The 21,415-nt window shown below is 35.9% G+C and overlaps 1 protein-coding gene across 4 annotated transcripts in view; it reads right to left on the bottom strand.

Moving 5' to 3' along the window:
• The window catches only part of TASOR (transcription activation suppressor), a 49,657-nt gene extending 28,790 nt beyond the window's left edge, over positions 1–20,867 (bottom strand). For 3 of the 4 annotated variants that reach the window (XM_020887448.2, XM_020887452.2, XM_020887453.2), the window contains exons 1-11: positions 20,285–20,867; positions 12,375–12,520; positions 10,225–10,317; positions 9,367–9,439; positions 8,766–8,857; positions 8,141–8,302; positions 6,708–6,832; positions 5,679–5,710; positions 4,846–4,951; positions 3,868–3,971; positions 3,684–3,787 (exon numbers count right to left, since the gene is read on the bottom strand). In XM_020887448.2, coding sequence (XP_020743107.2) covers positions 3,684–3,787; positions 3,868–3,971; positions 4,846–4,951; positions 5,679–5,710; positions 6,708–6,832; positions 8,141–8,302; positions 8,766–8,857; positions 9,367–9,439; positions 10,225–10,317; positions 12,375–12,520; positions 20,285–20,612 — 1,365 coding nt within the window. In that variant the 5' untranslated portion in view covers positions 20,613–20,867. The remainder of the gene's footprint in view (positions 1–3,683; positions 3,788–3,867; positions 3,972–4,845; positions 4,952–5,678; positions 5,711–6,707; positions 6,833–8,140; positions 8,303–8,765; positions 8,858–9,366; positions 9,440–10,224; positions 10,318–12,374; positions 12,521–20,284) is intronic. The other variant, XM_020887450.2, reaches the window with a different exon arrangement.
• Between the last annotated feature and the right edge of the window lie 548 nt (positions 20,868–21,415).

Below are 21,415 nucleotides of genomic sequence, written 5' to 3'. Positions count from 1 at the left end.
ATAATATATACATTCAAGAAAATTTAAGAATTTTTGCCTAACAAAAAATTTATGACATTTTGATTCTACTTGTTTAACTTAGTATGAATAGAATGCTAGATTTCTAATAAAAAAAAACAGATATGCAACAAGCAACAAAGGTTTAATGTATAGTACAGGGAACTATAGTCAGTATCTTATAAAAACCTATAATGGAAAATAATTTCAAAAATAATATATGTGTATATGTATAACTGAATCACCTTGCTATGCTCCTGGAACACTGTAAGTCAACTATACTTCAATAAAGTTATTATATTATATATTAAGGAAAAAAGCTAAGTGCCAAAGGAAAAAATCATTACACATTCACATAACATTCAAAAAACACATAACACATTCAAAAAAATATAGGATACTATCTATAAGATCTAGGAGCAAGGAAAGATTTCTTAAACAAGTCACTAACAGTACTTAACATTTAGACAGACAAATTCAATTACATTACAGTTATGAACATCTGTTCTCCAAAAAACAGTGAATTCAGCAGAAAGGCAAGTGTAAATTATGAAAAAAAAAATTACAGCACACAGCTGAGTATTCTCAAAATAAATATGAAACTCCTCAAACTAATAAGAAAACACAAGCCACTCTATGTTGGAATATAATCTGCAAAAATACTGATCACTATGCTATATAACTGAAACTAGCACAATACTGTAAATAAACCATACTAAAAACCACAAGACACTGAAAAGGAAAAATTGGCAAGAGAACATTAAAAGACATTTAAAGGCTGACTATATCAAGTAATTATGATGATGTGAGTTAATGGGAACTTGGTACTGAGGGTATAAACTGGTACAACCACTTAAAATAAAATGATTTTGTAAAGCCAGTCACATGTTATGATTCAGTAATTCTACTTCTAAATAATAAATCTAATATACTAAATGTATACCTGAGAGAAAATTACCCTGTATACGCACACCAAGAGACTCAAAATATTCATATCAGAGACAATATTCAAATTTAGGAACATTTCTCTCATATTTTTTCTTATACTAAAGTCAACTTTAAGAATTTGACTTCACTGTGTTGTACACCTGAAACTAACACAACATTATAAATCAAGTATACTCCAATAACATTAAAAAAAAAAGTTAAAAAAATAAATGAATAAATAAATAAAGAGTTAATTTCACTGACCATCAACTGAAAGAGAGTTTAGTATTTTACTTATCTTATAAACATCCCTGTGGAAAAATACAACTTTCCTGAATTCTGTGTCCCTGCAAAAAGCCCTAGCCTTCTCACGTGCAGAAATGTATATAGAGAGTGTTTGTTTTCATTTCCCCCAGAAATATTACACTCTTCACACATTTTAAGAATTACATCTATAGACAATTATCTAGTTTACTGCTCTGATCCAAAAGGATACATTTCTCCTATCTCCCTAAAAGTGCTAAGTGAGCACACCAAAGTTTACAGTACAGATTAGGTTCCTAGGTTAAGTCCCAAGGTGCCTGGAAGACTGAAGAGCTATCTTCCTAGGTATTTAGGTCCAAGAGGGCTAACTGTCTCCAGAAAAGACTTTATTCACCAAAGGTTGGAGTTACCATTCATTACATTTTCAAGGATATCTTTTCAGGAGAGAAGGGAAATGGTTGCCTCCTTCCCTTTATGTAAGAAAAATCATCTCACCATTGCTTATGGACTGTCCAACTACTTGCATAGACTAACCGACCTGAGTCTGGATGCACTGCCCTAAGGGTACAAAACAGAGCAAAGGAGAGCCAACACGTGTATTACCTACTGTGAGAAGGTAACTCTCTGATCCAGAGTATCTCCTGTATGTATTCAGGATAAAATTATTTAGAACCCAGGAGTCCCCAATGTACCTCCCATTATTACGACAACTATGAAGGACGTAGCTACAAATAGAAAAATTCCCAATGGGGCCTGCAGGAAAGGGGGGAGCTGTATAAAATGTCAGTTCATCAGAGTCACGTGGTGTATCCTTATGGAATGCCCGTGCCCTCTAAGACAGAGGATCTTACTTTACTTCTTGATTCTGACCCAGTCCTCCACAAACCTAACTTTATACCTGCTCAGGTGAAGAACAAAATGCTAGTATCCTTCCTATCCTGATTTCCACTATTAGGCACTAAACAGACATTGTATTTTTGTGATAAACTCCTCACTGTCCAGATTCACAATATGCATTCTATGAAATTTAAGAACTGAACAGATTTGGATAACTCAATATTCCATTACATCCAAACCTACAACCTAAACTTTCACTTAATGAACTCAGGAACTGAATAGATTTTGATCATGAGGAATATTTGTATCACAGATGAGCTTGGTGGGGTTGGGGGTGGGGGTTAAGAAACACAAAGATAAATGTAAATGGATGTCCATATAGTATGTAAATGTACATACGCGTGTGTTCAAAGATGCCTAACCTACAGCTTTATAGCTGGTCTCAAAGAGTCATTGCTAGCAAGTGTACCAACTCTGCCTATAAGTTCTGTATATAATTTGACTCTCCCACCTACAAGCGATGGACTGATTAAACAAATGTATGACCATACAATGAAATTCTATGTAGTCATCTATAGAGCTGCAAGTTCTAAAAAAAAAAATCGCCGCTACAACTCTCCATTCGACTACTGGGAAACCAAGGCTCAACAAATGAGGAGTAAAAAGACAACCACTGAAAACTTTGTATTAAACAGCATACTTGTGCCAAAAAAACTCTATTCCTCGCTGTTGGAATATCTAAACATTTGAACACAAGCTCACCTACCTCATGTTAACAGAAATCATGGAATAGCCACTCTTTCCTGCAATCACCTCCTCTCCTTCAACTAACCTATACATAGCAGCATCACATAACCATTTTCAATTCATTTCTGAATCCATCACAGTCTGATGCCTGAACTAGTAATCCCTTCACTGAAACTCAATATACTCAATATGCACTAAATTAGATACTACCTAGTAAATATCCCTTAAATCGATCTCTTCATTATCCTTTTTCATCACACCTACCATTACTCTAAATGGTAGTTTCCTACCTCATCTCCCCTCTCAATTCATTCTCTACAGAGAAACCAAAGTAAATTTTCAAAACACACCTCATTACACACATAATCAAAACCTCATCCCATTCTTTAAAATCTATTTCTATCAAGTCCAAATGTACAAACATTCGAGCACAACATAGCCCCCTACACACTTTTCTAGCCCTATTTTCTATATCCTCTAATATTTTTATACTTTCAACCTCATCAAGGGCCTTGTTCTTTCTGAATCTTCAAACATGGCACAGTCTCTACTGGAACAAACGAGTAACTCCATTCACCACACAATCCAGGAAAATAGTCTCCTGTCTCATTCTTTACCAAACTATATACCCTGCATAAAAATGGGATAATAATAAGTATTTGCTGAATATCACAGTCACAAAATACAATCAAGATACTTCATGGAAAAGACTAGTCTATAGAGGATCTAGTGTCATGGCTAAAATAGAAAAGCACCAAGACCATAACACTTTTAACCAAGTGGCAACAACAGAGACTTTGTGGTATTTTCAGAAGCAAAAATGACATAAACTGAAATGTTACCATAATCACTTATTAATATATGCACGTTTCTTAGGAAGAAGAAGGAACATCTGAAAACCTTTAACTCACAAGTTTCTCCTTCTCTAGTTTCTGCAGCAAACTCTCCATGTTACTTCCAATCCTTGTCTTTTCTACAACTTCATAAAGGCTGCAATACATTCCATTCTTCAAAACTGACATAAGAAAAAATACACAGTTAGTATTCAAGTCAAGTCTGCTTCTTATATATTGTAATAAAATTAAATTGCTCTACCTTCATTTGGACCAAAGTAAGTTTCCTTATAAAATAGTGCTGGAGGGATTTTCTGTTTCAGTTGATCCATACTCATAACTGTTTCAACATCTAACTTCTCAGGACTGAAAGAAAATTGAAAAGGCTTATTTGCCTTATCTGTATTTTAACTCTAGTAATGTTTTCTCTCATTCACTCTCTCTCTCTCAGACACATATATCTGGATGGAATACAGATGAGCACATTTATTAATATTATACTTGATATTTGATATGTGAAGTTCACATGTATATACAGGTAGCTAAATAGCCCAGCAATATTACCAACCTTCTTTCTTTAAGTCAGAAGCTAATACCAATTTTACCAGCCACAAAAGATAAAAATTTGTCATTTTATTAAAGGCAATTCATGTATGAACAGTTAAATTGCTCTTCTACCATTTATAAGGGCCCATAACATTTACTGTGGTATAGCAAAAGATCATTTTAAATCTTTCTATTCCGACTTATGTTGCAAAAAACTGAAAACAGCCTATAAATTTTAACTAAACTGACCACATCAAGATGTTTTCAACAAAGAAGTGTTATAAGTCTATCATGTTCAAAATCACTAAATAAAAAATGTATCTACATAGGACAAAACTTTGAAAAATCACTTTTAATATTTAAATCACTAAGAAAAAGTTTCATGCCATGAATGTAACTATGTAAATATAACTGTAAATATAAATAATTTACATTTAAATTTAAATGTACATTTAAATGTAAATATAACTATTTAGCCTATCTGCAAATCAAGACAGAAAAGCAGAGAGCTTTTTTTAACCCAAGTCTCCAAGTTATCAAATCAATCTTTTTTTAAAAAACAAATCAGTATTAACATTTAAGTTCTTATGGATCAAAGTAAAAGTTAAATGCAAGAAAAACAGAAAAAAATTTAAATGTAAGAACTGAATAATTAGCAACTAATTGCTACTTTCTTACAATACAACATACTTACAGCTTGACAGGCAAAAAAGCACGAGTGGCTGACCTCAGAGAAATATAACACAAAAGCTTTCCTTTATTTAAAAGCTGTCCTTTCCACAACGTGTAGTTAAATTTATCTAAATAAAAAGAAAAATGACACAACTCAGACTCTCAGCAGCCCAGAAGCAAATACATGTTTACTACATAAAAAGGGAAAAATATCCAGAAACAGTTTTAGTAGAACAATCACCAAAAAAAAAAAAAAAGTCTTGACATTTCTATTTACAGAGAATTCAAATAATCGGATTTTTGTTTGGGGTATCTCTTCTCATACAAAATTATTCCAGATGAAAAAGATAACAAATTTATTTGCCTACATATCCTCCTATCAGAATGCTGAGGAGCAAAGACAATACAGTACTGCCCTCCACTTCCCCCCAAAGGAGAAATCCAGTCAACTGCATGAACTCCACATGTCACACAGGTTCCACTTGTGTTCTTTTCATTGTGGAGAAACTTGCAGATAGAAAATGTCAATATTGCTTTTAATCTTCTCTCTTTAACTCTAAATCTCTGATGAAATTAATACTTGTCTGAGTTGTGAAGCTTGTTTTATTTTTCCTACCTTTATCAATCAAAGTGCTACAATTCTTTGGACTATTCACAGTACCAGCAGATTCTCAAAGGAGACCTTATGTTTGGATGACCAAGCGTCAATGCTACATCATAACATGGCCTCCAGTTTTTTCATACTTTGCAGAGTCTCATTCATTATAAAAATAAAGAAAGCACTTAACTTATTTCTTTACTCAACATAATTCTTCTGATTTATAAAACTAAAGGAAAGAAATACAAGAATCTTACCTGTGTTTCTATCTGCATTAAAGCTGTTAGATCTACAAATAAATTTTTTAAAAAAAAAGAAATATTACTGATTGCTAACAACATTAAAGCTAACATTCAGGACCTTGATAGAAATGCTATTTTCAATGGCACACTGTACAAAAATATTAAATCCTTCCAAGCATGAAGAACAAATTACTTATTATAACATTTAATAAACCCAGGTCTACGTGGAAAAAAATCAGAATTACTTACTTGCCTCAAAAATTTTCCCAAAAATACCCATCAGGAGAGAATCTAGTCCTTTAAAGTCTCTGTCAATCACTTGATTACGGTGATGAGATTTAAAGAAATAGCCTCAATCATATTTAAACATGTTCATTGTTCAATAAATATTTACTAAGTTTCTATTATTTATTAGGCACAGTTCTGGATAACAGAATTACAGGGAGGAACAAAACCCTTGCCTTCACAGAGCTTACAGTCTCATAAGGAAGACAGGAAACAGTCAAAAAGTAAATGCACAGTTTGCCAGAGGATGATCATTTTGTGCTCTGCAACAAGAAAAGCCACTACAACAACAAGCCCATGCACCTCAACTACAGAGCTGCTTGCAGCAACTATCGTACAGCAACAAGACCCAGGGCAGCCAAAAAAAAAAATGCATTTGAGGGAATTCCTGGCAGTCCAGTGGTTAGGACTCTGCACTTTCACTGCCAAGGGCCAGGGTTTGATCCCCAGTCGGGGAACTAAGATCCCTCATGCTGTGTGGCAGCCAAAAAGAATACAAAAAACAGCGTTGATACCAACTACACAAATTTTCAGTATCAGGAAAAAAAGGTTAATCAATGAGGTTTTAGTAAATTTTAGTTTTTATTTCTAGACATCTGTCTTTCTAATTTAATTCTTAAAAGTCATCATGAACAATCCTGTATTTAATGAATTTCAAGAGAAGCAAAAACAAAAAAATGGAAAGTGGTCCTCCTAACTCAGCAGTGCAGGATACGTGACGACAGATTCTAAATGACATCTAAGATTCACAAGTCTTACCTTGATGAAGGTACGAACTTCTGAGTTTGTATATCATCTTTATAAGCAAAAGACACAACTGCGTATGGACACACGTGTCTTGGTCTTCGCCTTGGCTCATCAAAGACATACTCATAAAAATAATACTAAAAATAAGAAAATGCAAAGTTACCTCTCTTAAGAAGGCAAGAATTACAGAGTGGAATGTTGTATTTATCTGCCTGATACCTGAAAAACACAATATTAACTGAAGTACCTCTAATGAAAAGCTATCTTTAAGCACTGCCTGTCAATTTATTTAAAATAATTTGTACTTTATATTAATTTCATAATATAAAAATATTGTGCTTATATATACACACACACGCATTGTATGTATATATGTATCTCAAATGACAGGATACTAAAAAAGTTCTTCTGAAGAGCTGACCACTGTGAATGTGCAACAAATCTCCTCAAAAAAAGTGTAACAAATGGAGCCTAACTTCCATGTCAGCTCACAAAAGCCACTGATATGGAAATAAAATAGTAAAAACACAATCTCAAGCAAACTACTACTGTGCTCATTATTTCAAAGGAAAAACAGATTCTTGACTCCAACTGCAGACTAGGCAATAGAGGGATGGTGGCAGAGACTACAAACATCGGTGACAACACTACTACTGTCCAGAAGGCAATGAATGAGTTAGTCCAGATGATTTTGGTGAATATAATTTTTGCTAAAACGTCTTACCCACAGAGATTCTTCAAAAACAAAGGAGAAAGTATAAATTTTCTTTAATGTATATAAAGTAAAACATCAAAGAAAGGGAGAAAAAAAAAGAGAACATTTCCAGGAGGTGAGCACCACCACTTCTATACACAATCCCTTTAGATATACACATTTTTTTAAAAAAAGAATAACATTCCTTTATAGTCAAACACCATATAAAACCATGACTGATAGCAAATATTATACTTTTAGGTATGTGTAGTTTACTATAAATCAATTATACCTGAATAAAGCTAAAAACTGAACTGCTTGAATTTTAGAAAAATACTAATAAAAATAGAATCTATCAAATCAGTAACACAAAGTATAAGAATTAAGGTAATTCAGGGGGCTTTAACTTTGCCTTGAAGGTTGAGTAATATTTTATCAGACAGGAATTTTCAGGTCATGAGAAATCAAGGCTTTAAGATGAAATGAGATCACAGAGGGCAGGAGTCATACAAAAAAACAGGCTGGAGGTCAGTCTACAAGCAAGGAGAACGAGTGAGGCTAAGGAACCTGAGTGTCACCCTGAGGAGGACCACTGCAAACACTGACCAAACAGCAGGGCGAACCACTGGACGATGGCAGTGCTAAGTCCAGACTAGTGTGGTGGCAGAGGGAACTGAAAGGGAGATATTCTAAAGTATTTAGTGACAAACTGATATGAGGTCATAACACTAAAGCGGATCCAGGCACCTACCTGAGTAAGCTCATAGGCTCTGTAAGCCAGAAGTGATGTAATTCTATTAACATTCTTCGACACATGACATTCATGCTTTGGTGTTGGGTCCGAAGCACTTTTATTTAATACAGATTCTGAACTTTTTACACCCATGGGGTCATATACACTCTTTATTTTACCCTAAAATAGAGAAAACCTTTCACGTCCATCAAAACCTTATTATTGACTGTATGACATTAACATGATAGTATACCTCTGAATACAGATCACTTATAACAGTTTTTTTTCTTTAATACTTGCTAATAAAGTAATAGCCAAAACATTTTACCAATATTGAAGCAGTAAGAAAAAGTTACCCTGCCCTAGAAAAAAGTTTTGAATTTGTTTAATACAAGGAAATAAAAACTTTCTTCACAACACTCTTCACTTGCTTAAGTGACATTATCAACATATTTCCCTCTTTCATTCTTTACATTGGAAAGAAAAGCTAACTTTAAGGTTCAGTAAATTCAGATTAAAGATGGCAAACCTCTCTAAGAAGTATCTTATATACCAAACCCAAGCAACTACTGGCTTTTAATCAAACTCCTAATACAAATCAAATGTTATCTTTGATATATTGAATTATGAAAGTCAAAATTACCTTCATTATTTTAAAAATAACCACATCACCCACTGCCCCAGCTTCCAAAGGATTAGCTTGTAGTAAATCAGCATACCTAGAAAGATAGACACCTAGTAAAGAGACAAATGAAAGAATTATTAACAAAGACACAAATATAAAAAGTCCAAACACTTAACCTAAGTATTATAATTATATAATATTCTAAGAGATAAAATTAAGAGATATTATAAGATTATAATAAGAGATAAAGAGATAGTTACAAGAGATAAAAGGTATCACACTTTAAAAAAAAAATGTAATGACAGTAAAGAGAGCTGATATTGAACCAAAGCAAAAATAAAACCAGAAAAAACATGAAACTAATCAAATTTCTCAGTATCACTAGCACTAGACTAAGACATTAACAGAAAAAAAGATAACCCTTGTTCAATTCCAAGTATGCAAAATCAGAAACAAAGAATAAAACTGGTTTTACACCGCAGAACCTGAAACTAGTCTCTCTTTCTGGGAACATGACAAAGCATAAATGAATTTAACTTTTAGGACTGCAGCAAAACTAGATAATATATTTTAAAGGGCAATTTAGGAGTAGGTATATGGAAAAAGAAAAAAAGATTACCCATGGAAGGATTGCCAAGAATTGTTATTTTGGACTGGCCCACCTGTAGTCCTTTTTCACATATGCTCTGAACCTAAATAAACAAAACATGTCATCTTGCAGTCACATTACATTAAAAATGTGGAAAGATAGTCTATAAACTCATTTTAAGTAAAATCCAAGCTTCTAAACTATATTTTTAACTACAGAAATTATAAATATACATGCTAGTTTACTCATAACAACTAAATATCAGTGTAAAACTGGTTTAAATTTCCAATGTAACCATAGTTGAAATCTATTTTTTGTTTATGCCAAGTCGGACAGATACTCAGAATTCATGACATTCGTATATATAAGCATTCCCTTTTAGGGAGAATTAGAATTGGCAAAATATTTGAGAGACAGTAACTCCATCTAAACACCAAAGGAGAAAAAATAGTTTTCAGCACATATAATCTGCAATAGAGAAGATAATCTACTTTTTTCAGTCTTTATTTTTAGGAAGAGGATAATTGCTTTACAATAGAATGTTAGTTTCTGCCATGTATCAAGATGAAAAAACCACAGGTATACATATGTCCCCTTCTTCTCAAATCTCCCTCCCACCTGATAATCTACTTTAATAAAAGGAAAAGTATTTATTATCAATTACATTCGGGGGGGAGGGGGGGAATAGCTCTGATCAAAGAAAAAAATGAACATATCTGAAAAACAAATCACAAAACAATGAAATACTTTGCGCTACTAAATCACTTTTCCAGTTATACATCAACAAATTGTTAGTTTATAAAAATCAAGTGTACTGAATAACTGCAAATTTAGTAACTTACAATGCAAACATTTTCAAATTATTTTTTATAAAATGAGTTCACTTACCTTATACCGATCAACCATCAGAAATGCATAGGATTCTGAAAGTTCTTTATCTAAACGACCATCAAACTTCAGCTCTCTTCGCTTTTCTGTAAACTAAATGAAATTAGATCTGTAACAATGCCTTAGCACGTGTCTGTGTTTCTCAAGTGGAGAGGCTCAGGAATCCTATTTCTCAGGAATCCAGAGCAGCACTTCTTCGGTGGTCCAGTCATTAGGACTCTGCGCTCCCACTGCTAGGCACCCGATTATGATCCCTGGTCTGGAAACTAAGATCCCACAAGCTGTGAGGTGCAGCAAAAGAATTCCAAACCTACCGAAATGGAAATTATCTTTTCTCTCCTTGAAATTTCTGCACTTCATTTTTTCCTCATTAGAATTAGCTCTTTAGTCTTAAAATATAGTCAGATAAGCCTCTAGTGCTGAACAATTTTAGCTAAAATTCTATTAAAATCTTACCACAATTTTAAGAGCTGCCATGGGTCTTCGATGCTGCCACGGCTCTTTCTAGCTGTGGCGAGTAGGGGCTACTCTTCTAGTGGAACTTCTCACTGCAGTGGCTTCTCCTGTTGCAGAGCACAGGCTCTAGGGCGCTCAGGCTTCGGGAGCTGTGGCTCTCCAGCTCTAGAGCAGCTCAATAGTTGTGGCACATGGGTTTAGCTGCCTCATGGCATGTGTGATCTTTCCATACAAGGGATCGAACTTGTGTCCCTCTGCACTGGCAGGCTGATTCTTAACCACTGGACCACCGGGAAGTCCCTCCCATAGATTTTTAAGTTCATATTTTGATTATCTTTGGATTTCTCGTTTTATCTGACATGGCACATAGCATATAGTTGTTTTCATTGCTGAGTGGTGTCTGATTCTTTGTGACTACATGGACTGTAGTCCGCCAGGCTTCTCTGTCCATGGGATTTCCCAGGCAAGAATACTGGAGAGGGCTGCCATTTCCTTCTCCAGGGGATCTTCTCGACCCAGGGATCAAACAGACGTCTCCTGCATTAACATGCAGATCATTTAACACTGAGCCACCAGGGATGACCCACTGCATATAGTAGGTGGCTTAATAAATCTTTGTTTAATGACCACTTCTAGACTATAACCCCAATTACAACAAGGAAAAATGTTTCATTTCTTTGCAACCGTATTCTCAGTGTCAAGTACATAAGCCATGCTCCATACCCATAAGAGTGACTTGATCTAAGTACATCTGAACTGTAAGTCACCCTAAACTGCTAGCGTTCACTTTTAGACACATACAGATATGAGCCTGTACCTAACATTTACATGCAATATTCAGGCTATTACTGATCTTCAACAATATAATGAAGTTTTAGACCAAATTTTCATATGAATTAACAAATAATCCCTATCATACCATGAAACCACATCAGACTACCAAGGTTTTAATTTTCTCTGGGAGCCAGTAACATTTAGTTACTTTAGGGATCCTTTCAAAGTTAAATACTGACAGCACTGGATTAACCAACTGTAAAAGCACAAAATTAATAGCATTTCATGTTATTATTAGAAAGCAGTATACACATCAAATGTTTCCAAATATGTCATTTGTATTAACTCCAAGATTATTATGGCTTTTCCTAAACCAAAACTCAAACAGTATTCTAATCTGTACATGAAACTTGAATTCACTACCTAAAAGGCTCAAATACTCCCCTTTGTTCTCACTTTCTCACTAAGAATTTCTACTAATGATATTAAATCAAATTCAATTACCTGGCAATAATCAAGGGAAAAATTAAACATATCCTAAAAATAAATGTACATTTCATTAACCTTGGAACCTAAGACACAACACACTCTTGGAGATTCCACTTAACTAACATATGCTTGAAAGATCAAAAAGCCTTCTGATGAATTTACAATGATGCCATTAAACAATAAGTTATCACTATGCTTAAGATTCATTTTCAGTAAAAAGTTATTTTATATAATCACACAGTAACACACAGATAAATGCAGTGCAACATCAATAGTGTTTAGAGGAAAAAACATGTCATTTAAAACTTGTTTTTCCCTTTCATAATTTGGCTTTCCAAAGAACTTCAGCATTTTTTTAAAAAAAGTAAAACAAATACCAGGCTATTAACTGGTTCTGAAGAATCTTACAAAAGGCACAATCTAAAACATACCTCCTTTTCCAAAAGCTCGTTATGTATCAAGCAAGCACGCCTGTAGTTAAAATTTGCTACTGAAGTTGGTTCAAGGTAAGATGAGTGGAGAATATTTAAAACATCTTCAAATTCCCGAGAGCCTGGAGTTAATGGCTGAAAAAGTGCTAAAATGAAAAACAGTATTAATTTTAAAATTCCATCTTAAAAGTAGTTTCTTATATTTTTGTGGCTTTAATATAACTTTATAGAGTGGAAAAAAATGATCAAGGCTATCTTATTTTGTGAAGTGCAAAAGACAGTTAATTGAAGAAAAAGTCTAGCTGCCTATTACTTGGGTGTTTTGTGACATGTAAAAGAAATACTGATTAATTCACTGAAGAAAAAACCATAGGAATGAGCATCTGGCATTACACATGCAGAAAAGGAAGCTACAATTTGGCAAAACTTAGCAGATGCTACACTAGGCAACCTAAACTACTTAAAAGATGTCTGTGTATATTACTCAAAAGAAACTGTGCATAAACTCAAATTACCTCAACTCTTATTTTATGTTACACATAAGTAGTATGTCTAGGACCATTTATTTCAGCAAATTAAATGCTTACGCCATAAGTAGAAGCATAAGAACACTTAAGACATTTAGGTGTCTATAGAATAAAATTATTCTATCTGGTTTTTAAAACTAAAGTTAGAATAACATGCTGCATCCATTACCTTCTTGCATTACCAACATAAAGTAGGAGGGTATTTACTGCGAAAACTTGGTGAAATGGAAAGATGTGGGACTTTGGAGTCAAACCTGGACACAAATATCAGCTCTAGTATTTACTGGCTTTGTGAGAGACTCCAGGCAAACCAACTTAACCAAGTAAGCTCATTACTTTCTTCAGTAAAAAGGAGAACGCGAGCTATCCTAATAACCACTACGATGCCATACACCATATAAGACAACACTTGGAAAAAGCTCGAAGCACAGCATCTGGTGCAAACTAAGACGGTAAGTTTTTATTCCCCACTTGGCCAACTACTACACACTTCCTTTACTTAAAAAAAAAAAAACTTAGTCAATCTGTTCTTCAATCAGGAGGCTAATAACCTCAAATTTCCACTTTGTGGATGAAATAATTTGACTTATAAACTTCAAACATCAAGTCTACATATATGTATACATTTTCCCCAAACCAAAAATAACCACTTTCACTGTTATTGACAGAACAGATGTTATATGCTATTACCTTAATTTCTTTCAAGATACTATTTATAAAGAACCAATAAATATCAATCAAAATACCTTTAGGCCACTACTGGAAACAGTGTTCCACTTGAACTAAAGAGTAGCTGCTTCTACTGTATTCTCTATTCAGTTATTAAGCTTTAAAGAACATACTGTCAAAGGATATATCCATTCATTTACCAAACAATGCATATATTACAAAAGTTTCTGTAAAAGCAGTAGCTTTCAATGAGAGAATGTGTGCAGAACAAATAATTCCCACTACTTCAGAATTACACACTAAAAAAGCAAGGGGTGGATATAAAATCAACATTACTTATAACAATGCAACAAAGACAACAGGAGTAAACAGGGGGGAAAAACACTCAAAAAGAACTATTACATGCAAAAAAGTGTCCTATAATCAACTTTCCAGCAGACGGATACACGCAATAATCTATTCATCACAAGCTCCACGAGGAGCTGTAACGCCTTCTTCCTTCCCTTTACTTGGGGCACTGGCCCCAAGGTGAATAAATGAGGAAGCGAGTAAAAACAAAAAAGATAATAAAATTTGTCCAGATTTTTTTTATACTAAATACAAATTCTAACCTACCAAAATATGATTGTTGTCATTGTAAATTAGGTCTCACAAATTCAACAACTCAGTGATTTTATAAAGTAAAATGAAAGCTCAAGAAACAGCGAGAAATCCATTCTCTCAATTCAAATCTGTTTTACAGAATGTTGCAGGAGAAAATGTTTTATCTTTGTGTCTAGCCCCAACTAAACTGGAAAAACTTGTGAGGGAAAACAGCATGTGGAGTAGTTTTTGGAGGCTTTCACATACAAAATAACCCAACCATGATTTTTAAAGTTGCATTTTATACATGATTATGTTTCTAAACTAACAAGTGCCTTCAGGTATCTAAAAATGTGACAAAAAAGTATCAAGTGGCTTTAAATTTCTATATTTTACTAATCTACATAAAAGAAAATATTTTTTTAGTTAAAGATATTACAACACTATTTCCACCATCAATCTAACCAAAAGTGAAAGATATCAGTTAAATCATAAAAATGTATATAGAAATTAACTCTCAAATCACTCTCTAAAAAGTACTTAACATTTGTTTCATTCCAAAGCAATGTCCTAGAGTCACCTCAAATGTACTCAAGTAGTCTGCCAATGTGAAAACACTTTTTCTCTTTTTTTCCAGAAAAAGGTGCAAGATTTTAGGTCAAACAAGAAATACTTGTATCCTAAGTATTTCAAATGTCTCAACTGGCTTTAGCAGTTAGGCTAGAGTTATAATTTCTATTTTTTATTCCCAATTATCACTTTCTAGAAGAATAAAATTTTGCTGTAACTATTTTTAAAGGTTTCAAGTCAATGCGCTAGTAATGGTAGTTTAGAAATATAAAATGTTCTGAAAGTACATTCCCTGGTGGTCTATTTGTCCTTAAGAACCACTGAAGCATGTATGTGATCAACACATCCTGTCACTTCTTTTAAAGAAAACATATAGATGTCACAGTATCATCATCTGAGGCAGTAATAAATCTAAGACTACCCAAATGGGGAAAGAACATTTTATATATTAATCACCCATTTCACATAAGGAAGTCAGTATCCAATAAAACATTCTCCAGATTCTGACAATTTTTGAGTCTAACCATTAATGGCTCATTATTACTTTTCGGGTATGTATAATAGCTTTATACACATTATCTCATTTAATCACCAAAACCACCCAAGGAAGTTCATTATGGCTACTTCACAAATGAAACTGAGCTAACACTTAACTGGGCCCAAGGTTAATATGAACAGGGCAGGTGGAATTCAAAGTAGGCTCCCTAGCTGCAAATCCTACATCCTGAACGGTAAATAAAAGATGTAAATGGGCATAAAAGAGCTGAAACCAATCATTCCAAGAGCTGGAAAAATAGAATTATTTCCTTATTTTAGATCAAGAAATTGTATTAGCTATATGGATACTAGCTATAAGAAAAAAAGAATTTGATGTCTAGCATGTTCTTTCTACCCTCTTTTGTCTACTTTTAAATTTTTTTTTAAATCTTATTTCTTAATATTTGTCTCATTTAATGCATTTAACAGGATCAAAACCCATAACAACCTTCTTTGGTTTATAGAGGTTATACAATAGCAGTCATAATTCTTCCAGACATTAAGGAATACATAATTTTGCTCATGTACAGGCTTTCCAACAAATCTGTTATCAGAAAGATAAGTTACTGAGTTTACTTCTGATATTAACAAGGTTTCTCTACTGACAAAATGGATTATGAATGTTTCATCATTTCTTTTCCCCTCCTTTCTGGCCACACCATGTGGCATGCAGGATCTTAATTCCCCAACCAGGAATTGAACCTGTGCCCCTGCAGTGGATGCAGTGTCTTAAGCACTGAATCACCAGGGAAGTCCCTTTTATATATGTGTTTTTATGGGATTCAGGGAAAGAGAAAGGTACTTGGAGATATATAATTCAAATAAGGAAACTGATTATACCATCAAATCAAAACTAGAATATTTTATATTATTTGCAGCATACAAAACATAGTAAACATACTAAGAATTCAATGTTAAATTTAAGGAACTGGAACAGACATAAATTTAAGATCATCAAATAGCTTTGTTCCTCAGCCAAAGAAACTTTTTTCAACTGCTTTTATTAACTTATTTAGTATCAATGCCAATCTTTGTGTTTGTATTAAGATTATGTAAATGTAAAAAATATATATACCTAAGTGTAAAAACAAGCTAAACTTTTAAAATAAGATGGACCAATATGATAAAAATATACCAATGGAAAATATAAAATATATATTTCAACTTACAGTAATTCATGGAAGAAAAGGTAATATGAGTAGGCTGGCAATCACATTGGTCTGCAATTTTCTCTGAATCCAAGTCTGATGTCTACTAACGACTAAAATACAATGAATATCCATTTGTTCTTCACAACAGTTTATTTTAAAAATCACTTTTCTCCAGTCTAATAAAATTACTAGCCATTAACTAGTAATATAGCCATAATACTATAGGAATGGATGATTCATCTCTAAATCACAACTGAAACATCAAGTGTAAAATTAAGAATGAACATTCTAGCAGAAATCTAGAGATAACAAACATGAAACTTGACCTTTTTGGACTGGGGAATATGTCAAAGAGTTTTTACCTCCATTACTTACAATTTGTATAATCCTATCAAATGTTTTATGTGAATGACTGAATTCTGCCTATACTTTACTGCTTGGAATACTTCTACCAATGGAAACCTGTGGTACTTGGAAACAAGTCATTCATATAAAACTTTAAAACATCATGCAAATTTCCTTAAGACACTTAATCCAAAGTCTTCAATAAGATAACTCCAAACTTTGTGGGAAAAGATGGGGACGTGGGAGGAGAATTGGTCATTAATTCTCCTAAACTAGACCAGTATGGACACAAATGCATGAGATCATTTAGTTTGTGATGCATCTCTTGCAGGTGCAGGAGAGCAGTTAATCTTGTTCCCTACATAAAGCACTAACCAATAAACATTTTCCAGAAAGTCAATCATCACTAGTCACTTCCTAAGAATTTTGAAGAGAAAAATTGTGTCAAATACAGTTACTGATTTTGAGGACTTACACTACTAGATTCTTGATTAAAAGAAGGCAACAGTGAAACACCCACTGAGGAAATGCAATTCCACAATTTGGTAAAATGTAACAGTGCCTCCTTACAGTGCAGAGAGCAGCCTGTCCAGTAAGTAAAACGAATTAACAATCATAAAGAGTAAAACTTTACTCTAGTCAACGTATCACTTAATCTGTCAGTACTGTTTACATGTGTTAATTTTATAATGAACATAATTTGTCAATCTGAAAATTCCCCAGGATGAAAACATACTAAACATCACTAAATTTAATAGGTGTTAATTTTTTTAAAAAAACAAACCGTAACTTTTCTATAATGAAAAAGAAATAAGTATTTTATGCCTAGGTTCAAATTTCAACTCCACTTTTTACTAGCTGTGTGACCTTGGGCGAGTTATTTACCTCAGTAGTTCACTTTCCTCATCTGTAAAATGGGAATAGCACCTACCACATAGGATTACTTAGATTTAATTAACACATATAAACTGTTTAGAACAGCGCCTACAACTTCCTAAGCACTATGAAGTGTTTGCAATATTATCACTTAATTAGAATGGCAGTATTTTAGATGTTCTGCTACTGTGAAGACAAAGATAAGGCAAGTTCTACTTACAAAAGTTTATCTTTAAGCTACCAAGAATACAAGTCCTAATCTTTATTTTTACTGGAAAAGCAGTCACAAGCAAAGGCTTGCCATATTAAAATACAAATGCAACAGAATCTTTGATACAGAAAAGTTCAAGAAGAGGTATCTAATACTCATGATAAAAGACTCAGATGACCAGCATGAATACCTAGCCAAATTCTATACGTAAGTATTACCTTTCAAGTCTTCCAAGAGGGTATTATTTGGGGATCAAGTGTGAAACTAGCAGAACCTACTACAGTTTTTGATAAAGCTGTGTTTTTTTTTTTTAATGAAAAGTTGGATTTTTCTATGAAATTCCATCACCAAGTATTAATTAACTTCCTTCACGTTAGGGAGGATGAAGTCCACGATGGTAAAAAGCTGCTTATTTAAGTTTTAAAAGTTCTATTTAAACTGCTACTGCACTATTTGAACAGCTGCTGCTTGGTGTAGAAATATTTATACAAGTTAAAAATTATTCATTTTCATTAAACATGAAAAAAGTTTACGTGTTATATTTTCCTTACTAAAACCTTCCTGATAGAGAGGAGAAAGGTAACAGCCTCTGCCTCTAAGTGAAAATGGAAAACATAAATCTTCCCCAAGGGAGCATGAGACTCTGGGGAGAAAATGAGGTTTTATAGTTCTTAATTCCTCAATTACATCTTTTAGTGTGTTCAAATGAAGTCTATTTTAGAGCAGCCTCTGAACATATTAAAAAAAAAACCACAAACACACTAGCCAACAGTTCCTAGTGCCATCCCACATTCCAAACAGATCAGGAGTTTTAGGCCAATTTTCTGGTCCTATGAGAAGTTAAAATGAGGTACATCGTGCGTTATGTTTTAGTTAAAACTTTTTAGAAAACGGACTGCAAAACGGTATCAAGCTAAAAAAAAAAATTAAAACAGGAAAAAGTTCAAGCTACTATTTCAACCTTACAATCAAGAGTCCATCCAAATCTACTCTTAACCTATTCTCTACCAATTTATAATTGAGGCTGAAATCTAACTTTCCTCTTATTGACTATACATCTTAACTAAATAAACCCAAACAATTGATGATCCTGACCCTTAAAGAATCCTCTTGAACCCTGAAATCTATTACATTAACTCAAAAGATATTTCTAGAAACAGTCCTCATGCTAGCGGAGGTAACTTCATCCTTCTCAGCCTGGTTTCTCACACCAAGAATTCCCTTGGCTTTCTCATCCAAACAGAAATTAACAACTTGACTTTTTTGTCAGTATCTTACTGACAAAAGGCTATCAATTTCAGCTGTGCAAATGTAGCGGTTGGGCACGTGCAGAGGAAGCACATGCTTCATTCAAGATTCTCCTTACCAAGATTCACGCTACAAACAAAAAACGTTTCCTACAAATAAGAAAATTCCTGTTACTTTCCAAATAAATCTGAAAAACGGAACCACGCACTAAAACAGGAGGAGGAAGAAAAAAAAAACCCCGCTTTAAATTGACTAAATCCAGGCAGAGCACCCCACTGGATGGTCAAAAATTGTATTCTAAAAACAGAAAACGGTAATTTCCTCCATGAGACAGGTGTCACAATATGGCATAAAATTTTAGAAACGTTACGTTGTTAATGTAACTGTTCCCATTTTTGTTCCACGAACCAAATTGGATCTCTCAAAAAAATTTTCCTGAAGTTCTCTCATTTGCAAAATCAAGTCGGTGACTCTTGGGCAAAAGCTCACCTCCATTTTTTTCATAGGGAAATTACTGCACCAAGAACCTACCTTCCCCATCTTTTCGAATACAATGAAAAACAAACTAAGGCTTGGATTTAAAGAGAGCCCTATCTAGCGCTTCAAAAACAGGGCGGGGGAAAAAAAACTACATGGAAATGAAGTGTGATGGAAAACAGCAGTGTGCATGAATCACATCTAACGGAGATTTCTAAACAAGGGAAGACGCTGACATCGATCAAATTTCAAGTAGACACAGGGCTGAAGAATTTCCACAGGGAGAAGCGCTTGTGGTCCTCGCAATGCAATGGCCTTGGAGAAAGCCCCAGAATCCATGGCCACGGGTTATTTCCACAGTGAGACTTCAGAAGCATCTTTAGAGGAGGACACATCAGCTTCTCTGCCTTCAAGGGCTGGGAAGGAGGGGCGCCGAGCACCATCTTTCCTCTCTGGGAGCTGCAGCCTTACGGACAAGCTTCAAAACTGAGCTCCTTCCAACTTCCACGGGGAGAGAGGGAGCAGGGAGCGTGATTCCACCGCTTTCCTCTCGCACCAAGCGCAGCAGCTGGGCGGCCGAGGCTGTGAGGGGAGAGGCGGCTGGCGCTGCATGCGTGTTTACGTGTCTCGGATGGGTGTGGGAAGGAGACAGAGAGGTTCTAATGAAAAGATGGAGGGGAGAGAGAAAGAGGGGTTGGGAAAGAGGGGAAGCACCACCTTTCTTTTCTCTGCTCTTCCTGGGGATCTGAAAACTCCTCCTAATGGGTCTTTCGGGCTCTTCGGGGCCTTTGGGCAGTGCAGCCGCGCCCGCATCAGAGGAGTCCTGAGGCTGCTCGTGGCAGAGGCTCGGGGCGGCCTCGGAAGCCGCGGTCTCCTCAGGCCCGGCGCCGCCGCCGGGCTCCGCGATGCTGAGGCCGCCGCCATTTTGTGGGGAGGACTCAAGCTCCGGAAGCGTCTGCTTCATCTCGTCGTCGCCGCCGCCGCCGCCACTTTCCCAGTTCGCGTCCGTCGGCGGAGAGACCTCCACCTCCGCAGCAGTCGCCATCGCGCCGGCGTGAGGAGCTCCGGGAAGCTTCGGCCGACAAGGTCGACGGGGGTGGGGGGAAGGGGCGGCGGGCCGGCCTCGCCGCCAAGCTGCTCTCAGCCCACCGACCCCCTTCCCCCCGTGGCCGCAGGCCGCTATCCCCGCCCAGCAGCCTCTCGGGAGCCCTAAAGCGGGCGCCCCAACCGTGCCGCCTGGCCCCGGGAGCCGCTCCTCGCTCGGGCAGTTCTTCAGCCGGCCCCCGCCACTCAACGTGCTGGCGTCGGGGCCTGGAGGGGGCGGGGCCATCACGGAGCGTTCCGCCAATGAGGACGCGGCGCCCGCCTCCGCGGGTGTGGATAGACGGCGCCAGGGGGCGGAGTCTCGGCGCGCCCGAGCCCGCCAAAAGGGGCGACCGCAACACCAGAAGAGTACCTCGACGCCGCTCCGGGCTGCGGGTTAGATGGGTCTCCCGGCGAGCTGCGAGTTCCGGGAACGCGTTCGGCAAGTGCTCCAGGCGAGGGAGGCGTGCGGCGCCAAGTCCTGGGAACGCAGCGTCGCCTCTTTCTGGGCAAGATTACCTCGCTTCTCCCCGCAAGACTTGCATCGGCCAGAACCGGATAGAGGCAGTGGTTGTGGGATGACTCCGGCTTTGTTAAATATTTGCATGCATATATAAAGGCTTGAGGTGGTGATATGATAGTGGCTGCAGCGATAAGAGCCTGAAAGCCACGGGCCCCGCTTCAGTGACCTGTTAGTCCTACTGGATCTTATATTTTTACAATTGATTACTTCCACCCGCCCACCTATTTTTATCTAGAAGGGTT

Source organism: Odocoileus virginianus, chromosome 26 (genome assembly GCF_023699985.2).
Source record: "Odocoileus virginianus isolate 20LAN1187 ecotype Illinois chromosome 26, Ovbor_1.2, whole genome shotgun sequence".
Classification (NCBI taxonomy): Eukaryota; Metazoa; Chordata; class Mammalia; order Artiodactyla; family Cervidae; genus Odocoileus; species Odocoileus virginianus.
Note: the sequence above shows the minus strand (reverse complement) of the source record. Positions and strands in the feature narration are given on the sequence as shown.